This window comes from Tachysurus vachellii, chromosome 22 (assembly GCF_030014155.1).
Source record: "Tachysurus vachellii isolate PV-2020 chromosome 22, HZAU_Pvac_v1, whole genome shotgun sequence".
NCBI classification, from domain to species: domain Eukaryota; kingdom Metazoa; phylum Chordata; class Actinopteri; order Siluriformes; family Bagridae; genus Tachysurus; species Tachysurus vachellii.
Window position 1 is genome coordinate 3,530,001 of NC_083481.1, and position 16,564 is coordinate 3,546,564.

The 16,564-nt window shown below is 38.3% G+C and overlaps 2 protein-coding genes across 2 annotated transcripts; one reads left to right on the top strand and one right to left on the bottom strand.

The window, feature by feature from the left end:
- Nucleotides 1-1,013: 1,013 nt before the first annotated feature.
- cdk5rap1 (CDK5 regulatory subunit associated protein 1) lies at nucleotides 1,014-8,217 on the top strand. The gene is made up of 12 exons (XM_060858018.1): nucleotides 1,014-1,588; nucleotides 3,217-3,320; nucleotides 3,407-3,441; nucleotides 4,692-4,792; nucleotides 5,851-6,055; nucleotides 6,424-6,544; nucleotides 6,639-6,858; nucleotides 6,984-7,083; nucleotides 7,174-7,360; nucleotides 7,440-7,589; nucleotides 7,760-7,900; nucleotides 8,034-8,217. Exons 1-12 carry the CDS (start codon nucleotides 1,303-1,305, stop codon nucleotides 8,097-8,099), a joined length of 1,716 nt encoding a protein of 571 aa, XP_060714001.1. The 5' UTR covers nucleotides 1,014-1,302; the 3' UTR covers nucleotides 8,100-8,217.
- Nucleotides 8,130-16,014, bottom strand: LOC132837965 (bactericidal permeability-increasing protein-like). Its single transcript, XM_060858019.1, has 16 exons — nucleotides 15,935-16,014; nucleotides 13,570-13,690; nucleotides 13,373-13,484; nucleotides 12,203-12,331; nucleotides 11,960-12,115; nucleotides 10,935-10,998; nucleotides 10,795-10,855; nucleotides 10,555-10,646; nucleotides 10,287-10,463; nucleotides 10,058-10,117; nucleotides 9,253-9,420; nucleotides 9,095-9,162; nucleotides 8,911-8,953; nucleotides 8,765-8,828; nucleotides 8,601-8,677; nucleotides 8,130-8,518 (listed from the first exon to the last, which is right to left on the bottom strand). The coding sequence occupies exons 1-16, from the start codon at nucleotides 15,941-15,943 to the stop codon at nucleotides 8,456-8,458; spliced, it is 1,464 nt and encodes a 487-aa protein (XP_060714002.1). The 5' UTR covers nucleotides 15,944-16,014; the 3' UTR covers nucleotides 8,130-8,455.
- Nucleotides 16,015-16,564: the final 550 nt, after the last annotated feature.

Sequence of the window (16,564 nt, forward strand, 5' to 3'; positions counted from 1 at the left end):
AACATGCTGTACATATGTTTACATATATAACTATATATATAACATGTTGTACATATGTTTACATATATAACTATATATATAACATGTTGTACATATGTTTACATATATAACTATATATATAACATGTTGTACATATGTTTACATATATAACTATATATATTACATGCTGTACATATGTTTACATATATAACTATATATATTACATGTTGTACATATGTTTACATATATAACTATATATATATATTACATGTTGTACATATGTTTACATATATAACTATATATATTACATGTTGTACATATGTTTACATATATAACTATATATATATATATATATATATATATATATATATATATATATATATATATATATATATATATATATATATAACATGTTGTTCATATGTTTACATATATAACTATATATATATATATATATATATATATATATATATATATATATATATATATATATTACATGCTGTACATATTTACATATCTATCTATATCTATTACATGATGTACATGTGCTATATATTTTGTGCACTTGTATATTGCTCCTCTGGTAGATGCCAAATTGCATTTTGTTGCTGTGTACCTGTACTATGCAATTACAATAAAGTTCTTTCTTTCTTTCTTTCTGTCTGTCTGTCTATCGTAAGAGCAACCCAGAGTGTGGCTCACTCCAAAATGGCTAACATCCTACCTAGAAGTGCACTAAATCTGTATCTAGCCTGGGTACATTATCCACCCTAGGCAGTGCACTTTAAGTCATTCTGCATTTGTCCTTCACAAGCAGCTTCTCAGCTGTTCCTGCTTACAAAATAAAGTTTCCTGATGCTTTTTGTTAAAAACGTCAATCAAATTAGTAAAGAATATATTTAAAAACTAATAGACTTTTTTTTCTAAAAGAATGGAGTGTAGTTAATTTGGCCAAAGTTATAAAAGTAAATAAAAATATATTTTCTTTTTTTGGAGTTTCAGTCCATGAGTCATATTGTTGACTTTTATTTTGAAAATCAGACCTCCTTAGACATGCTCGTGAAGCTCAAATAGGAAGGTTACATGTGATTTTTTTATGTATACATATATTTTCCATACGTTACTTAATATACATCTGAAAATGAGTTTTTTAATCTGTCAAATAATCTAACAGCCGTTTCAAAACGCTGAAAAAAATTACCTCAGAAATACTACAGAATCTTGTTAGCATCTTTGCTAAGCGTTTAGCCTTAACCAGTCACCTAACTTCTTGTATTAAAAAATAAATAAAAGAAAAAATAGATTAAAATATTTCAATCAGAAATGGAAGCTGCAGGAAGTTTAAGACTCTTTATTTTTAGCGTTTATAAAAGTTTATCTCGACGCGCGCGAGGCTACCAAAGACGTTATTGCTCCGCGCGTGCGACTCCTACAGTTACCGTTACCGAGGAGACCAAACTGAGGGGATTTAAAACCAAACCGTCGTCCGGTCCGAGTTTAACCGACTTTATTAAACATTCTTCGTCAAACAAGAACAAACTTCCTCAGGTTTATGAATACGAAGCGTCGTATCTTCCAGAAAACCCCACTGAAGTAAATCTACGCAAAGGTGAGAGAACAGACTTTAACGACATGTTCGCTAACTAACACGGGACGTGTCCTAATCCGCACTACTAGTAGTCACAGCGGAATAGGACGCAACCGTTTGTCACAATTAAAGCTGCTGTATGTAACTTTTGTGTACACGTTTGACATATTATTTCCGATCTGTTTTAAATTAACACTACTGTCTACAACAAATTTCGTTACACTTTAATACCGTCTCATTATATTAAAATCCCTACGTTTGACTATTGTGCAATAACTTTATATTTCTATATATAAACATTTACTTACTTATTTGTACCTATACATCATTTACAGTAGCAAATATATATATATATATATATATATCACATCACCTTGGCTGCAATTGTTGTTTTTTATTTATGTATTTTTATTTTTTATTTAATTTTATATTTATATTTTTTAATATCAATTGTTGAAATTGTAGCTTGCACCAAATTATAAGAGATTTGCACTTTAAGGAATGCTTTAATTTTGCCGTACTTTGTATAGTGACAATAAAAGAATCTCGAATCTTGAATAGATTCGTCAATTTCTTTCTGCCTACTTGGATTTTGTAGTATTTTGCCGTACGTGACCCTGCAACTGCCTCAAAGCGCATTTAAAGGTGCGGTTTGTTACTTTTTGTGTTAACCTGTTTTCAACTACAATTAACGTCAAATCAAATTGTAAAAATGTTATCTCAATTTATATATACTAATACTATTTACTATATACAGCTCATGTGGTAAAAAAGTGACGTTGATTTCTTCAGTTGAGAGATTTCGTTTCTACTTTTTGACTTTGATGTGGGTCGGGTTATAGTTAGTTTACAGATGTGTTGATTTTCCTCTTACAACCCTATTTAATTAATTATTTCTTGCAATTGGCTTCCAAAGGAAACACTGACTGCATCCAAAGAAAACGCTGTCTGCGTCATAAAGACACCTCTCACCGTGCACATAGATTTTTTTTTTTGTCCCCCTTTCCACCAGTAGGTGCTTCAGGAACCTCTGGACAAAAACCATTAGACTGAGGAACAGCTTTTTCCCTAGAGGGATTTGAACAGGAAATGAACAGCTGGTGCTTTCAATGGTTCATAACTCTTTTATCTTCCCTGTACAGCTTTTTTCCACCTTACCAAACTCCTGATGATCACCCACCCCGTATATTATATCAATAGCACCTGTATATTTGTCCATATAATATATAACACTGTATATATTTCATGTCTATATCACCCAACCTTGTATACCTTGTATATCCATAACTGTATATCCATAGCATATTCATCTGTATATTATCCTGTTCATACTGTAAAATACTGTAATCCTATTGTATATACTGTACTGTACATCTTGCACTTGCTGCTTATTGCACTTCTGGTTAGATCCCAAAATGCATTTCGTTGCCTTGAACTTGTACATGTGTAATGACAATAAAGTTTAATCTAATCTAATCTAATCTAATCTAATCTAATCTAATCTAATCTAATCTAATCAGTAGCATATTCCTACCAGAGGGGTCTCTTAATCCCCACATATTGAAAAGTTACATACTGCAGCTTTAAATGTAAATTTAAATTTCAAAAGTGAGTGTAAACATTTTATTTCTTTGTCTATTTTCTCGTAGTGTATTTTGAAACATACGGCTGCCAAATGAACGTGAATGACACAGAAATCGCGTGGTCCATTCTTCAGAAAGGAGGCTACCAAAGGACAGCTGAGCTTTTAGACGTAAGCCAAGCCCTTTTATATAGTTCCCTATTTACACAAATGTATGTTTTGGTTTAATTCTTATATCTATTTTAATTCTCTGATAGGCGGATGTGGTGCTGCTCGTCACCTGCTCCGTAAGGTGGGAATTCTGCTGTGATAAAAATCACTAACATGAAATGTGTATTTTTGTATGTAGTGTTTTTTAGTTGTATTCATTCTGAACTAGGGGAAGGAAAAAAAGACTGATATCTCCCAAAATCTCTAAAATACTCTAAAATGTACAATATTCTAAAAACTGAGATCTATCTATTCTGACATTCTTTAAATATTTCTGTTAAATTCTCTTGTGATGTTTATTTATTTATTTATTTATTTTATTCTTTTATTTAAAAAACCTAATGGAAATTGATGATTTTTTTTTTTATTATTATATTAATCTTAACATTTGAAAAATTTAAATCCTTTAAAATTTTTCTTCCTTTTACAATTTTCATTTTTATTTAAATACCACATATCGTCGCTGTCGGGTGGAAACCTCGTTTGTCCAAATTTGGTCAATTTCATATTTTTTCACATATCGATGCTATTGGTCAGTCCCCACGTGGGTCTGTTATTTTTAAGTTATTAACCAATCTAAAGTCTTGAAAATAGCTTGAGCACAAATCTCATAACTCCATTGGACACTTCAACTGTCCACCTCTTCCTCACTCCGCGGGAGAGCTTCGCGGCATATTTCTCCTCAAGAAGAGTCGCAACGAATCAACACGTCTTCTGAGGTAAATGTCTTCAAAACACTGGGCTCAAAGAAAAAAAATCTTGACCCCGGCTAGTTCTGGTGCTCGTCTGAGGACAGGAATTTAGCACAAGACAATACACTGCAACGCGGACTAAACCCTGTGCACTGCAGATAAGGTACGGCGTTTTTTTCATTTCCTGAAAAATAACGGTTTTGGAGATACGAGGATTCCGCCTGACAGCGACGATATGTTATTGTTCATACATGTTTTTTTTGCATTTCTTGCTTAGAAATACATTTTAAATCACCACCAAACTGCAAAAAATTGACATCTGTTTGCAACTTAAAACGAATGTAGTCAAAGAATCTAGTATCACCTATTAAGAGATTACTATAAACCTAATAGAAAATTTTATTATGAGATGATTTTGATTATTAGACAGTCTATGAAATGAGTACAATTATATTTTGTGTACTGTAATAGGAAATTGTCTAGTAATGGGAGAAATAGACATATTTGGCTCCACCCAAGATATTTTTAATTGCTAAAGTGTCATGTATTTTTTATTTTTTTTTGTCATTGTTTACCAGTTACATTGTTGTCATGGATGTGTAATGGCTTTGGATTTAGTCCTGTTTCCTGTTTGGCGCAGAGAGAAAGCAGAGCAGACCATCTGGAACAGACTCAAACAGCTTGGAGCCCTGAAAAAGAAACGGCCTAAGACTGATGTCCCGTTGAAAATAGGAGTATTGGGTTAGTATTTATTAGTATTTTATTGGGCGTTTGTGGAAGATGCGTTTGGTATTTTCTTACTGATGTGTGTCTGTGTGGGCATTTGTGTCTTTGTGTGTGTGTTTGTGTGTGTGTGTGTCTGTGTGTCTGTGTAACTTTGTGTGTGTGTCTGTGTGTAACTTTGTGTGTGTGTCTGTGTGTGTCTGTGTGTGTGTGTTTGTGTGTGTGTGTCTGTGTGTGTCTGTGTGTAACTTTGTGTGTGTGTCTGTGTCTGTGTGTAACTTTGTGTGTGTCTGTGTGTAACTTTGTGTATCTGTGTGTTGCGTGTCTGTGTGTCTGTGTGTGTCTGTGTGTAACTTTGTGTGTGTGTCTGTGTCTGTGTGTAACTTTGTGTGTGTGTGTCTGTGTGTAACTTTGTGTGTGTCTGTGTGTAACTTTGTGTATCTGTGTGTTGCGTGTCTGTGTGTGCATTTGTGTCTCTGTGTGCGTGTCTGTGTGTAACTTTGTGTGTCTGGGTGTGTGTCTCTGTGTGTGTTTGTGTGTGTGTGTCTGTGTGTAACATTGTGTATCTGTGTGTTGCGTGTCTGTGTGTGCATTTGTGTCTCTGTGTGCGTGTCTGTGTGTAACTTTGTGTGTCTATGTGTGTGTCTGCATTTGTGTCTGTGTGCGTGTGTCTGTGTGTAACTTTGTGTGTCTGTGTGTGTGTGTCTGTGTGTATCTTTGTGTGTGTGTTTGTGTGTGTGTCTGTGTGTAACTTTGTGTATCTGTGTGTTGCGTGTCTGTGTGTGCATTTGTGTCTCTGTGTGCGTGTCTGTGTGTAACTTTGTGTGTCTGGGTGTGTGTCTCTGTGTGTGTTTGTGTGTGTGTCTGTGTGTAACTTTGTGTATCTGTGTGTTGCGTGTCTGTGTGTGCATTTGTGTCTCTGTGTGCGTGTCTGTGTGTAACTTTGTGTGTCTGTGTGTGTGTCTGCATTTGTGTCTCTGTGTGCGTGTGTCTGTGTGTATCTTTGTGTGTGTGTGTCTGTGTGTGCGTGTCTGTGTGTATCTTTGTGTGTTTGTGTGCTCATTCCACTCTTTCAGGCTGCATGGCAGAGCGACTGAAGACCGAGCTGTTAGAACGAGAGAAGGTGGTGGACGTCATAGCAGGACCTGACGCCTACAGAGACCTGCCACGGCTCCTGTCTCTTGCCCATGGAGGACAGAGAGCCAGCAACGTCCTGCTTTCCCTGGAGGAGACCTACGCTGATGTCATGCCAGTCCATCATGCAGGACATAGCGCTTTTGTGTGAGCGGAGCACATTCCCATGCTTTAGTTTTGTTAAACCTGAATTTCACAGTACGAGTCACTGGAATAGAAACATTTACAGATGGCTTTGGAGAAAATGCCCTTTTTTGGGTTTCACTAGAGAATGATCAGGAACATTAACCTTAATTCACTCTCCATGTTCAGACCTCACAAGACACATAAAAAATTGCACCACTCATCAATTTATCAATGGAGAATCCATTGAATTCCAGACCTGTGATTTTCAACTTTCTTGGTTTTACAAGTTGACATTACAAACGCTTTATTGAAAGCACCAGCTGTTCATTTCCTGTAATTTTTCCCCCCTGCAGAAATCATAATGTCTCCTCCACTGTTTTGTCCCTCAGGTCCATTATGCGTGGCTGTGACAACATGTGCAGCTACTGTATCGTACCCTTCACCCGTGGAAGAGAGAGGAGCAGACCCGTGTCCTCAATACTGGAAGAAGTGCGCAGCCTCTCAGACCAGGTGGCTTTTTTCATTGAATTGAAGTTACCTTATAAATCACTTATTTTATAGAACCTGCACTACATATTTGTTTGTATTATTGTGGTGGCTGTAGGGGGTGAAGGAGGTGACTCTGTTGGGGCAGAACGTTAACAGCTACAGGGACACGTCTGAGACGCAGATCAGCACCTCCGGTCTCAGTCGGGGTTTCAGCACGGTGTACCGTAAGAAGCAGGGAGGCCTACATTTCGCTGATCTTCTGGATCGAGTCTCCATGGTTGATCCCGACATGAGGATACGCTTCACCTCTCCACATCCCAAAGACTTTCCAGATGAGGAAATCTAAATTACTGACACTATTTGTTCTCTGATTTTTTTTTTACTATTTTATTAATATGAAATAATGCATGCTGTTTGGTTAAAAAAATGAACTATTTTCTTTAAAATATATGTTTTATGTAGGTATTACATTTGATCCAGGAGAGGAATAACATCTGTAAGCAGATCCACCTCCCAGCTCAGAGTGGCAGCAGTCGAGTTTTACAGTCTATGAGACGCGGGTAACACAAACATTTATAATTCACAGAACCGTAAGAGTTGTCTTGGGTTCCTTGAGCCTTAAATTAACCACCTCACTCTGTTTTTAACAGCTACACCAGGGAGGCGTACCTTGAGTTGGTGGAAAACATTCGAAAGATTATACCAGAGGTCAGTCTGAGCAGCGACTTCATCGCCGGTTTCTGCGGTGAGACAGAGGAGGACCACCAGCAGACGCTGTCTCTGCTCCGGGAGGTGGGCTACAATGTAGGCTTTCTGTTCGCATACAGCATGAGGAAGGTAAGCAGAATCATCACTGAACACAACTGAGGGTTATTTGTAGCCAGTGGTGAAACCAGATCTCTTCGATTCCCTACAGAAAACACACTCATACCACCGCCTACACGATAACGTCCCTGTGGAGGTGAAGAAGAGGCGTCTGGAGGAGCTCATATCCGTGTTCAGAGAGGAAGCCTTTAAATTGAACACAGCTCTCATCGGGAGCACACAACTGGTTCTAGTGGAGGGAGTAAGTACTGCAGCGAATAGATGCTTCTCCAAGAATGTTAGCTCTGTCAGAGAACCCAAAGCTCCTGAACTGGCAAAAAAACTAGCCAGCTAACGTAGTAAAATCAATGGACGACATAGTCTTTTGCTGTATTTTGAATTTTTTTAGTCTGATTGTCTTTTTATGTGTAGGAGAGTAAACGATCCCCTGAGGATCTCTGTGGTCGGAATGATGGCAACGTAAAAGTGAATTTTCCTGGAAAGGATTTGCCCTCTGTCCCCACAGGCATTAATACTGCCCCTGTTAAAGCTGGAGACTATGTACTGGTGAAGGTGAGTTTTAACCTTTGGGTCTTATGTGTACTTTTGCATTTTTCTGTCCATATCAGTAATGAATATGATGTTTATTAGCACTGGTGAAACTTCATTGCTGTGTAAATTAATGTATGTTGTTTTCCTTTTATAGATTACTTCAGCAAACTCCCAGAGTCTGCGAGGCCACGCCCTCAGCCACACCTCCCTGAACTTATGAGCAGCATCATGACGAACAGGACACTGTATGTTAATGTTAATATTATTGATCCACGTTTATTACAAATTATGTACAAATTACAAACAAATTATGATTAAAAATATTGCTGTAAATAAAACAGATTTTGCATACTTCTATTGGAAGATCTAAATAAGAGTCATAGTCAGTCAAGCTACATATAAGTGAAGGCCTTATGCTGTTAGATTGTGGGATAGACTCATAAAAATGGATGAAATAGAGAACAGAAAGAGAGAAGCCACCAGTTTATCATGAACTGATAAGATCGTGATTAGTATGCATAAAAGAAGAGCTTATAATTTCAGGAAAAATATTAGTTTGGAAAAAAGAATCCACAGTTAGAGGACATCAGGTAAATCCACTCCTCCAAACTGGACATCCGTCCCGATCAGCACATAATCCTGAAATTACATTAATAATCGTGGATTAAATCAAATTTAAAAGTCTATACATTATAAAATTGACCAAATTTAATTCTCATACCTTCAGGATCTGAAGCTGGGTGTTGCGAAGGTTCATTTCCCCGATGGCAGGTAGAGGATAACCGTTCTTTAGGAGATCTGCCAAGAGCATTTTATAGATTAAAAAAAAAAGTTTTTGAAATAAAAATCTACAATAAAACACAGTCGATCAGATCATATATTCACCATTAACTCTGGGTATCACAGCATCATTCAAGATGGTCCATGCAACATTGTCTAACAATTTCACCTGTTGGACAGCAGAAGAATTATTTAGATTTGTGTTTATTTTCCTTAGCAGACATATCAAACTGGTCTGTTTGTCCTCATACCTGAATTGGTCCCACGTTGCTTGTGTTTAATGTCAGGTTCATTCTATAAAAATAATAAATCTATTATGAGCATATTACCAAAGATAGAAATTTTATTTTATTTTATTTTATTATTATTTTTTTAGTAGCATTTAACAATAGTTTTTTTTTTTTTTTTTTTTTTTTTTAAAATTGCATGAATTACTTTTTAAGAGTCACATTTCCAAGCACTTTCAGACCGCTGACGTAAATCAGAGCGCTCACGCTGGCATTCTGCAGATAAAACATGTACATCATTAATGAGTCGACCAAATATTTAACTCCTCCCACAGAATCATATCACCTCATGTCTGCATTACTCACCATGTTGAGGATGAAGAGAGGAGACAATGTGGCGTTGGGCTGAATAGCGTAGGCTGAAACTGTGCTGCTTGCCTCCAGGGTCATGAGGTTAGGCTCAAATGAGATGTTTGGCTCCTTTGCAGCCTTCAACAGGAACTTCATCTTCAGGCCAGGGTACTGCTTAGCAATCTGGAGTCAAATATTAAATAGCTACTTTAAGTAAATCATGCTAACGATTAAAGGTGCGGTGCACGATGTTTGAAAGCCAATGTTGACATTTGAAATCACCAAAACAAACACGCCCCTAACCCAAATGGGTGTCACCCCTGTTTTGATAGCCCCGCCCCACACATACATACGCAACCCAGGCAATTATTATGGTGGAACCTGCTGGGGCAGCTGGCCGAGGGGATATTTTTATCAATAAATGAACTCAATGAGTTATACTATGGTAATAATACAAATGTGTATTTGTAGTACTGTGTGTTGTACCGTGAAAGGTTTAGCTCGGTTTCACGCGGAAGACGACGTTCAACACCTAGAACCCGAGGCAGAGATAATGGCAGAGGCTAATGTCAGACATGCGCACTTTCTCCGCTGCATATTGACAAGATACAAACCTTTCGGCTAATTAGCTACATGTTTGTTTTGTTTGTCGGCCCGACTCAGTTTTCTGAAGCATTTTTCAAACATCGTGCACCCCACCTTTAATTGAGACCTTGGAATGATTTGTCTAAGATCCTTAAACAGATACATCCCCATAAAAACAAAAGTTTATGTGAGATTTAAAATATAAAAAAGAAGAAGAAATGAGTATATTTCATACCTGTGGAATGAAAATCCCAAACGTCTTCGTGTCAAGTCGAAAAGGACAACTGGAAGGGATCTGTAATGAGAATGTTAATGATTATTAACTTTCAGAACCTGCCTGATTTTGTTGTGAATGTTTTGTTTTGTAAAATTTGTTCTCCTTGTTGATAAAATCTTGAGCTCAAAAATGAGGGTTCCTATATTTCTAAGGTTAACGATGACCTACAGCGGTGGTTGTAACTCACCATGTCGTCTGTTATGTAGAGTTCCAGAACTCCGGCATTGTTGTACACGAAGCCGGCTGAGTTCAGGGTGAAAGCTGATAATGCGATGTACAGCATGTTGCTGTCCTGAGCAGGCAGAGAGAAGGGTGTCGGGGAGAACGGAGGCTCCTGGTGTTGCCCGATGTTGTAGAACTCCCCCTGCAGAGAAAGAAAGAGAAAAAGAGAGAGTCTTGAAAAACATAAATAAAACATATCAGGTTTTCCCAGGGAGAATTAAGCTTCAACTCACCTTTAAACCCAGATCAATGCCAGAGTAAGAAACAAATGGTGACCCCACCATGGAATAGTCGATTTCTGCATACTTGTCAACTTGAGCAAGAACTAAAATGTATTAAAGCATTTAAATAGCAGACTTTAGCAGGATATCAGATTCTGTAACAGATAAAGAGACTTATTTTAACATGCAAATTAATGTGTGTGTGTGTGTGTGTGTGTGTGTGTGTGTGTGTGTGTTGATCATTGATCATACCATTTAGAGTTTTCAGATGCGGATTGATGCTATTTATGGCTTCGGTCACCATAGTACAGATCTGAAACACCAAGGATTTATAATGAAATAAACAGCACCTGATATTCTTCATTTTAATTTAACTGGGGTTTTGTAGGTACCTGTGGTTGTAGGGCATTAAGCACAGCTGAATTGATGTAGCTGTCAAACAATTGATACAGCCAGCTGAATGGGCAAGGGAGAGGAATAATAATAAAATATTATTGTGCATATCAGTGTTGTGACAGTGACAACAAAATATACAGAGCCTTTGTTGTGTCCATGGATTGTTGTCAACTGAACAATAAATAGTTGTTTACTGTGGGAACAACAACAGTCCTTCGAAACCATATAAATCATTCATGTGCAGCAGACAGAACTTTCCAGAAGGCTCCAGAAGTTCATTCATTCATCTTCTACCGCTTATCCGAACTACCTCGGGTCATGGGGAGCCTGTGCCTATCTCAGGCGTCATCGGGCATCAAGGCAGGATACACCCTGGACGGAGTGCCAACCCATCACAGGGCACACACACACACACATTCACTCACGCAATCACACACTACGGATAATATTCCAGAGATGCCAATCAACCTACCATGCATGTCTTTGGACCGGGGGAGGAAACCGGAGTACCCGGAGGAAACCCCCGAGGCACGGGGAGAACATGCAAACTCCACACACACAAGGTGGAGGCAGGAATCGAACCCCGACCCTGGAGGTGTGAGGCTAACCACTAAGTGACCATGCCCCGGCTCCAGAAGTTCCATTTTATAAATTGCTATAAATTGCAATTTCTGAATAAAAGTGACTGTTTTTCATCTGTGTCTGTCTGTGATGTCTCTAGGGATTAGTGGTAAAGTTAAACATATAAAAAGATTAATATTAATAATATTAAGATAATATTAAAGATCTATATAAATACAGATACAAACATTTTGACTTATTGGTGTACCACGTCGGATTAAAAATAAGAAAATAAAACATACATAACACTACCAAAGGATCAACTTTTTGTATTATTGCCCAGCTCATTAGGACTGTATTGGCGTTATCGGTATTTGTAGATGATTCATGAGTCAAAATGTTTGTATTTGTATTTATATAGATCTTTAATAGTGACCTCATATTTCTAATGATGGATTACCTCAAACCTCCATGCAGATCGATCTCGACTTGGCCAATAGAAGCAGAACAGGATGCAGCGTAAACTCTTGGATGCCCTTGACCATCGTTACTCACACCAATGGTGGTGCTGATCCTGATGTCATAGATGGACAAAGTGAACCAGCCGTCATCGTCTCTAGACAATTTACACAAGAAAATTTTTTTAACACGAACCAATGCACACAATACAGATAATCGTTATCAATAATCAGCTTTTGCTTACATGAAAAGATATTCGACTTCCCAGTTGCCTTTCAGGCCAATGTAGGCCTTGCCGATAGACAGACTCACCCCAGTACCAGGTACCAACCCCACAGCCGTAGAATACATTAAAACTTCTTCGATCCGCATGCTGTCAGGAACAAAAATGTTGGAATCTAATCAGTCTACAAGCCGATAGCATTTCATATCATATCATATCTCCTTAAATCTGACTGCTCAGAAGTTGATTAGATTTCTATAACAGCAGTAAGAAGAAAATCTTTTTGGATTATTAACATCAAAAAAGAGATAAAAGAGAGGAGGATAAGCCATTTCTTTTTCTCTCCTCATTCCCCTCCTACCCAAATATTCACCATAACTTATGTAGCCTTTAAAATTTGGAGTCCATTTCCAAGACATTCTATGGAGGGAGATTCCTCAGTAAACCAAAAAAAAAATCAAAAATATAAATGATCAACAAAGAGCCCATGGTGTCATTACTGTACTGTCTCGAATATACACATAAATAGATTTTTAAAAATTGAGTCTTGAACTCTGGGTTCATTCTAATATTATACTATGTCTTGTATTTGCTAACAGTAACCATTCAGAACTGTTTCTACCGCTTATCCGAACTACCTCGGGTCACGGGGAGCCTGATCTCAGGTGTCATCGGGCATCAAGGCAGGATACACCCTGGACGGAGTGCCAACCCATCACAGGGCACACACACACACACACACTCTCATTCACTCACGCAATCACACACTACAGACAATTTTCCAGAGATACCAATCAACCTACCATGCATGTCTTTGGACCGGGGGAGGAAACCGGAGTACCCGGAGGAAACCCCCGAGGCACGGGGAGAACATGCAAACTCCACACACACAAGGTGGAGGTGGGAATCGAACCCCCAACCCTGGAGGTGTGAGGCGAACGTGCTAACCACTAAGCCACCGTGCCCCCTTGTTGTATAGACATTTTTTTTTAAATCAAATAGATTTAAACACAGATACGTGAGTGTGACAGAATGCACTGTGTAGTATTTTCCTCAGAATGTAGGGGTCAAAATGAGACCCCTAAAATTTTCCCCTAAAGAAAATAACAGTACAGGTGGATATTATATGATATCAGAGACTTAACAATCCAGTGGTATATACAAGAAAAAGATGCTGATTTGCTGCTTCACCTGCTCACTCTGTATGAGACGTCCATAAATAAAACCTCTGTTTTGCCGCTCATGTTTGGGATTTGGATGGTTTTGATCTTCTCCTGTAGGGGTTTGATGCTAATCTGAAGTTCTGCAGTTGAAACAAAAATAAATATAAACTTGATGGAAAGAATAGAAAATAAAATGTTTAGATGATTGTGGCATGCAATACTCACCATAATCAAGCCCCTTTTGTGTGACTCTTACTTTAGCTCCAGGATTTGTTCCTGAAGCCTCCAGAGAGAGAAAGGTGAGCAGAGACAACACACACCACAGAGACACCATGTCTACTCTGACCTGAAACACACACACACCATTGTGGGCATCAGGTATAAACATTTTTTTCCCCAGTTCAGTTCATCCACCAATTAATTTTATGCTCATCAATTAGTGGGAAAATCTCTCTCTCTCTCTCTCTCTCTCTCTCTCTCTCTCTCTCTCTCTCTCTCTCTCTCGCTCGCTCGCTCGCAGTGCCTTATTTTCTTTTGAAAAAGTTTCTTTAGAGGAGTGTGCTTCTGCAGTTGCTAGGTTAATCGGCAGGAAGAACATTGTTTCTGCTGCCCTCATGAACAAGGCTGTGGTTATGTTTGTGGATCAGCTTCACCAAGTTGTGTTTGTTGTTGACAATTAAATAGAACAATTAAATTAAAGTAATTAAAGACTCTGGTCAAAGTTTTCCCCCTCAGTATCCCTGCAAAAAGAGTTACCCTGTCTAATGTCTCCCCTTACATAGATAATGATATACTGAGTAAACAACTGTCTAGATTCGGAAAACTAGTGTCACAAATAAAAATGATTCCAGCAGGTTGTAAAGACCCCGAACTGAGGCACATTGTGTCCTATAAAAGTGACGTGACATACAGCTAAGTACGGTGACCCATACTCAGAATTCGTTCTCTGCATTTAACCCATCCAAAGTGCACACACACAGCAGTGAACACACACACCATGAACACACACCCGGAGCAGTGGGCAGCCATTTATGCTGCGGCGCCCAGGGAGCAGTTGGGGGGGTCGGTGCCTTGCTCAAGGGCACCTCAGTCGTGGTATTGCCGGCCCGAGACTCGAACCCACAACCTTAGGGTTAGGAGTCACACTCTCTAACCATTAGGCATGACTTCATGTGTACATGATTTTAAACAGTAGGGATGAAGACGTTTAAAATAATGTAAATAGAGAAGAATTTGTCATTTTTGTAACTTCTGGAGTTTTGAAGTGTTTTGGTTGTGGTCAGGAGGGACATTTAATCAGGAATTGTCCCAAGAAAGAGGTTAAAGGTAATCAGGAGATAGACATGGTAAAAGAAAAGAAATAAAGAAAAAGACAAACAAGACAATGAAGAGGGCAGCATACAGACAAAAAGTCAGGAAGAAATAAAACAGCAAAAAAGAAACACAGAAGGTCAAATCACTTCCAAGGAGTAGATCAGATGGAGACAGGAAAAGAAAATCCAAAAATTGACGTTAATGACAATTACACAGAGACAGTCAACAATCAAAGTACTGATGAGTTTGGAGCTACAGAAGATACAGATGATGTGAAAATCAAAAGCAGGAAGTCGTGGCCCACACATAAGGAAGAAAGAGCTAGCTGAAACAGAACAAGACATTATGAGGAAGAAACAATCTCCTTACAACTGTACATATTCAAGTGGAGTTTTCTTTCTTTCTTTCTCTTTCTTTCTTTCTTTCTTTCTTTCTTTCTTTCTTTCTTTCTTTTGCATAAATTCAAATTTGCATTATATTTGCTTACTAGGCCTTATTCAGTAATGTCACTAGCTCCAATACAACATGACATCAAGTTATCTAGTAATTTAAAGATTTTAACATAATGTTTATACTTTCATTTAAAAGCAAAATTTCTCCATTCCTTGGCACAGACATAGAGTTTTGTCATTGAGACAACCAGTGACGAAGGCCAGGGTACTAGTTTAAAGGGACAAGAGCCACAGAGAAAAAATAAATAAAACAACTCGAGTGACTTAAGGAACCGCTTTCCCTGTCATGTATTTGATGACCGAGCAATGTGCGAAATGTGCATGTATATGTGTACTGGATTGGGGTTAGAGGATAGAGAGTTTATAGAGGATAGAGATGGATAGAGATGTGGACTGCAAAATGACATGGACATGATAAGTAGGTGGAATTTAGGAAAGGTAACCAATGCTATATTCAAGCAGATAGTACACAAGAATAGCAGACTGAATATTGAGCCGTTAATATATCTTAATAAAAGCTTAGAGTATCTTAATAAACCCTTAAAGTATCTTAATAAACCCTTAAAGTATCTTAATAATCCCTTAATATATCTTAATAACCCCTTAAAGTATCTTAATAAACCCTGCCTATGGTTCACACCTTGTAGATGATTGACAACACTATTGATTGCACAAACAAGACATCTAATGAGAAATCTGTCAGCAGACACCATGCGAAAAAACAATACTGACGCCATCGATACTAAATTCAGCAGAACAATGCAGAAAGTACACAAAAACTAGAATCTAACAAATTTAGCAAAATCTTGTGCTAATAGACTTACCGTGTCCATTACAGCATGTGACTCACACAGTCTCCTCCTGCGGTAACACACACACACAAGTATGTACAAGATGTTTTTCACTTCCGGTTGTGCACAGAAATGTCTAAAAGAAAAGGAACCGAAAACACTTTGAAGTCCTTAAATGGCACAATCAAGTGGCAGCAGAAACACAAACAGATCGTATATCTATATCAGATTTTTTATCTACCTTTTTTATTTTACCTTTATCTTATCTTTTTTATCATTAATTGTACTGTTATAGAACCTGCCTGAGGACTACATTAAGCATACGATAACATAATGTACATGTGTCAGGATCTTGCCCGGACTTTTTCCATGTGCCTTTTGTTTACGTTCGGTGTTTAGGTGTCTGCCCTGCCCTTGTCTATTCCTTCCTGTTTCAGGGTTGTCGCTCACTCGACCCTTCTGTTCGGCTGGGTACGTCGCTCTGCCCTTCTGTTTGGCTGTGGATGTCGCTTGGCCCTTCTGGACTTCTGGACGTGGGTCTGGCCACGGCTTGCCGGGGTTGTCGCTCACTTGGCCCTTCTGCTCACTGTGTGCCTCGCTCCCCCACCTGCCTCGCCATGTGCCTTGCTCCCCCCTCCTGGATCTAGACAGGATTATGGTTCC

Coding starts and splice junctions, on each gene's coding strand:
- LOC132837965 (XM_060858019.1), bottom strand. Junction 10,856..10,934: donor TTAATGCCCTACAACCACAG/GTACCTACAAAA, acceptor TTGGTGTTTCAG/ATCTGTACTATGGTGACCGA. Junction 10,647..10,794: donor GCATCTGAAAACTCTAAATG/GTATGATCAATG, acceptor AATACATTTTAG/TTCTTGCTCAAGTTGACAAG.
- cdk5rap1 (XM_060858018.1), top strand. CDS start 1,303: ATGGAAGCTGCAGGAAGTTTAAGACTCTTTATTTTTAGCGTTTATAAA. Junction 4,793..5,850: donor GTTGAAAATAGGAGTATTGG/GTTAGTATTTAT, acceptor CCACTCTTTCAG/GCTGCATGGCAGAGCGACTG. Junction 7,361..7,439: donor TCGCATACAGCATGAGGAAG/GTAAGCAGAATC, acceptor GATTCCCTACAG/AAAACACACTCATACCACCG.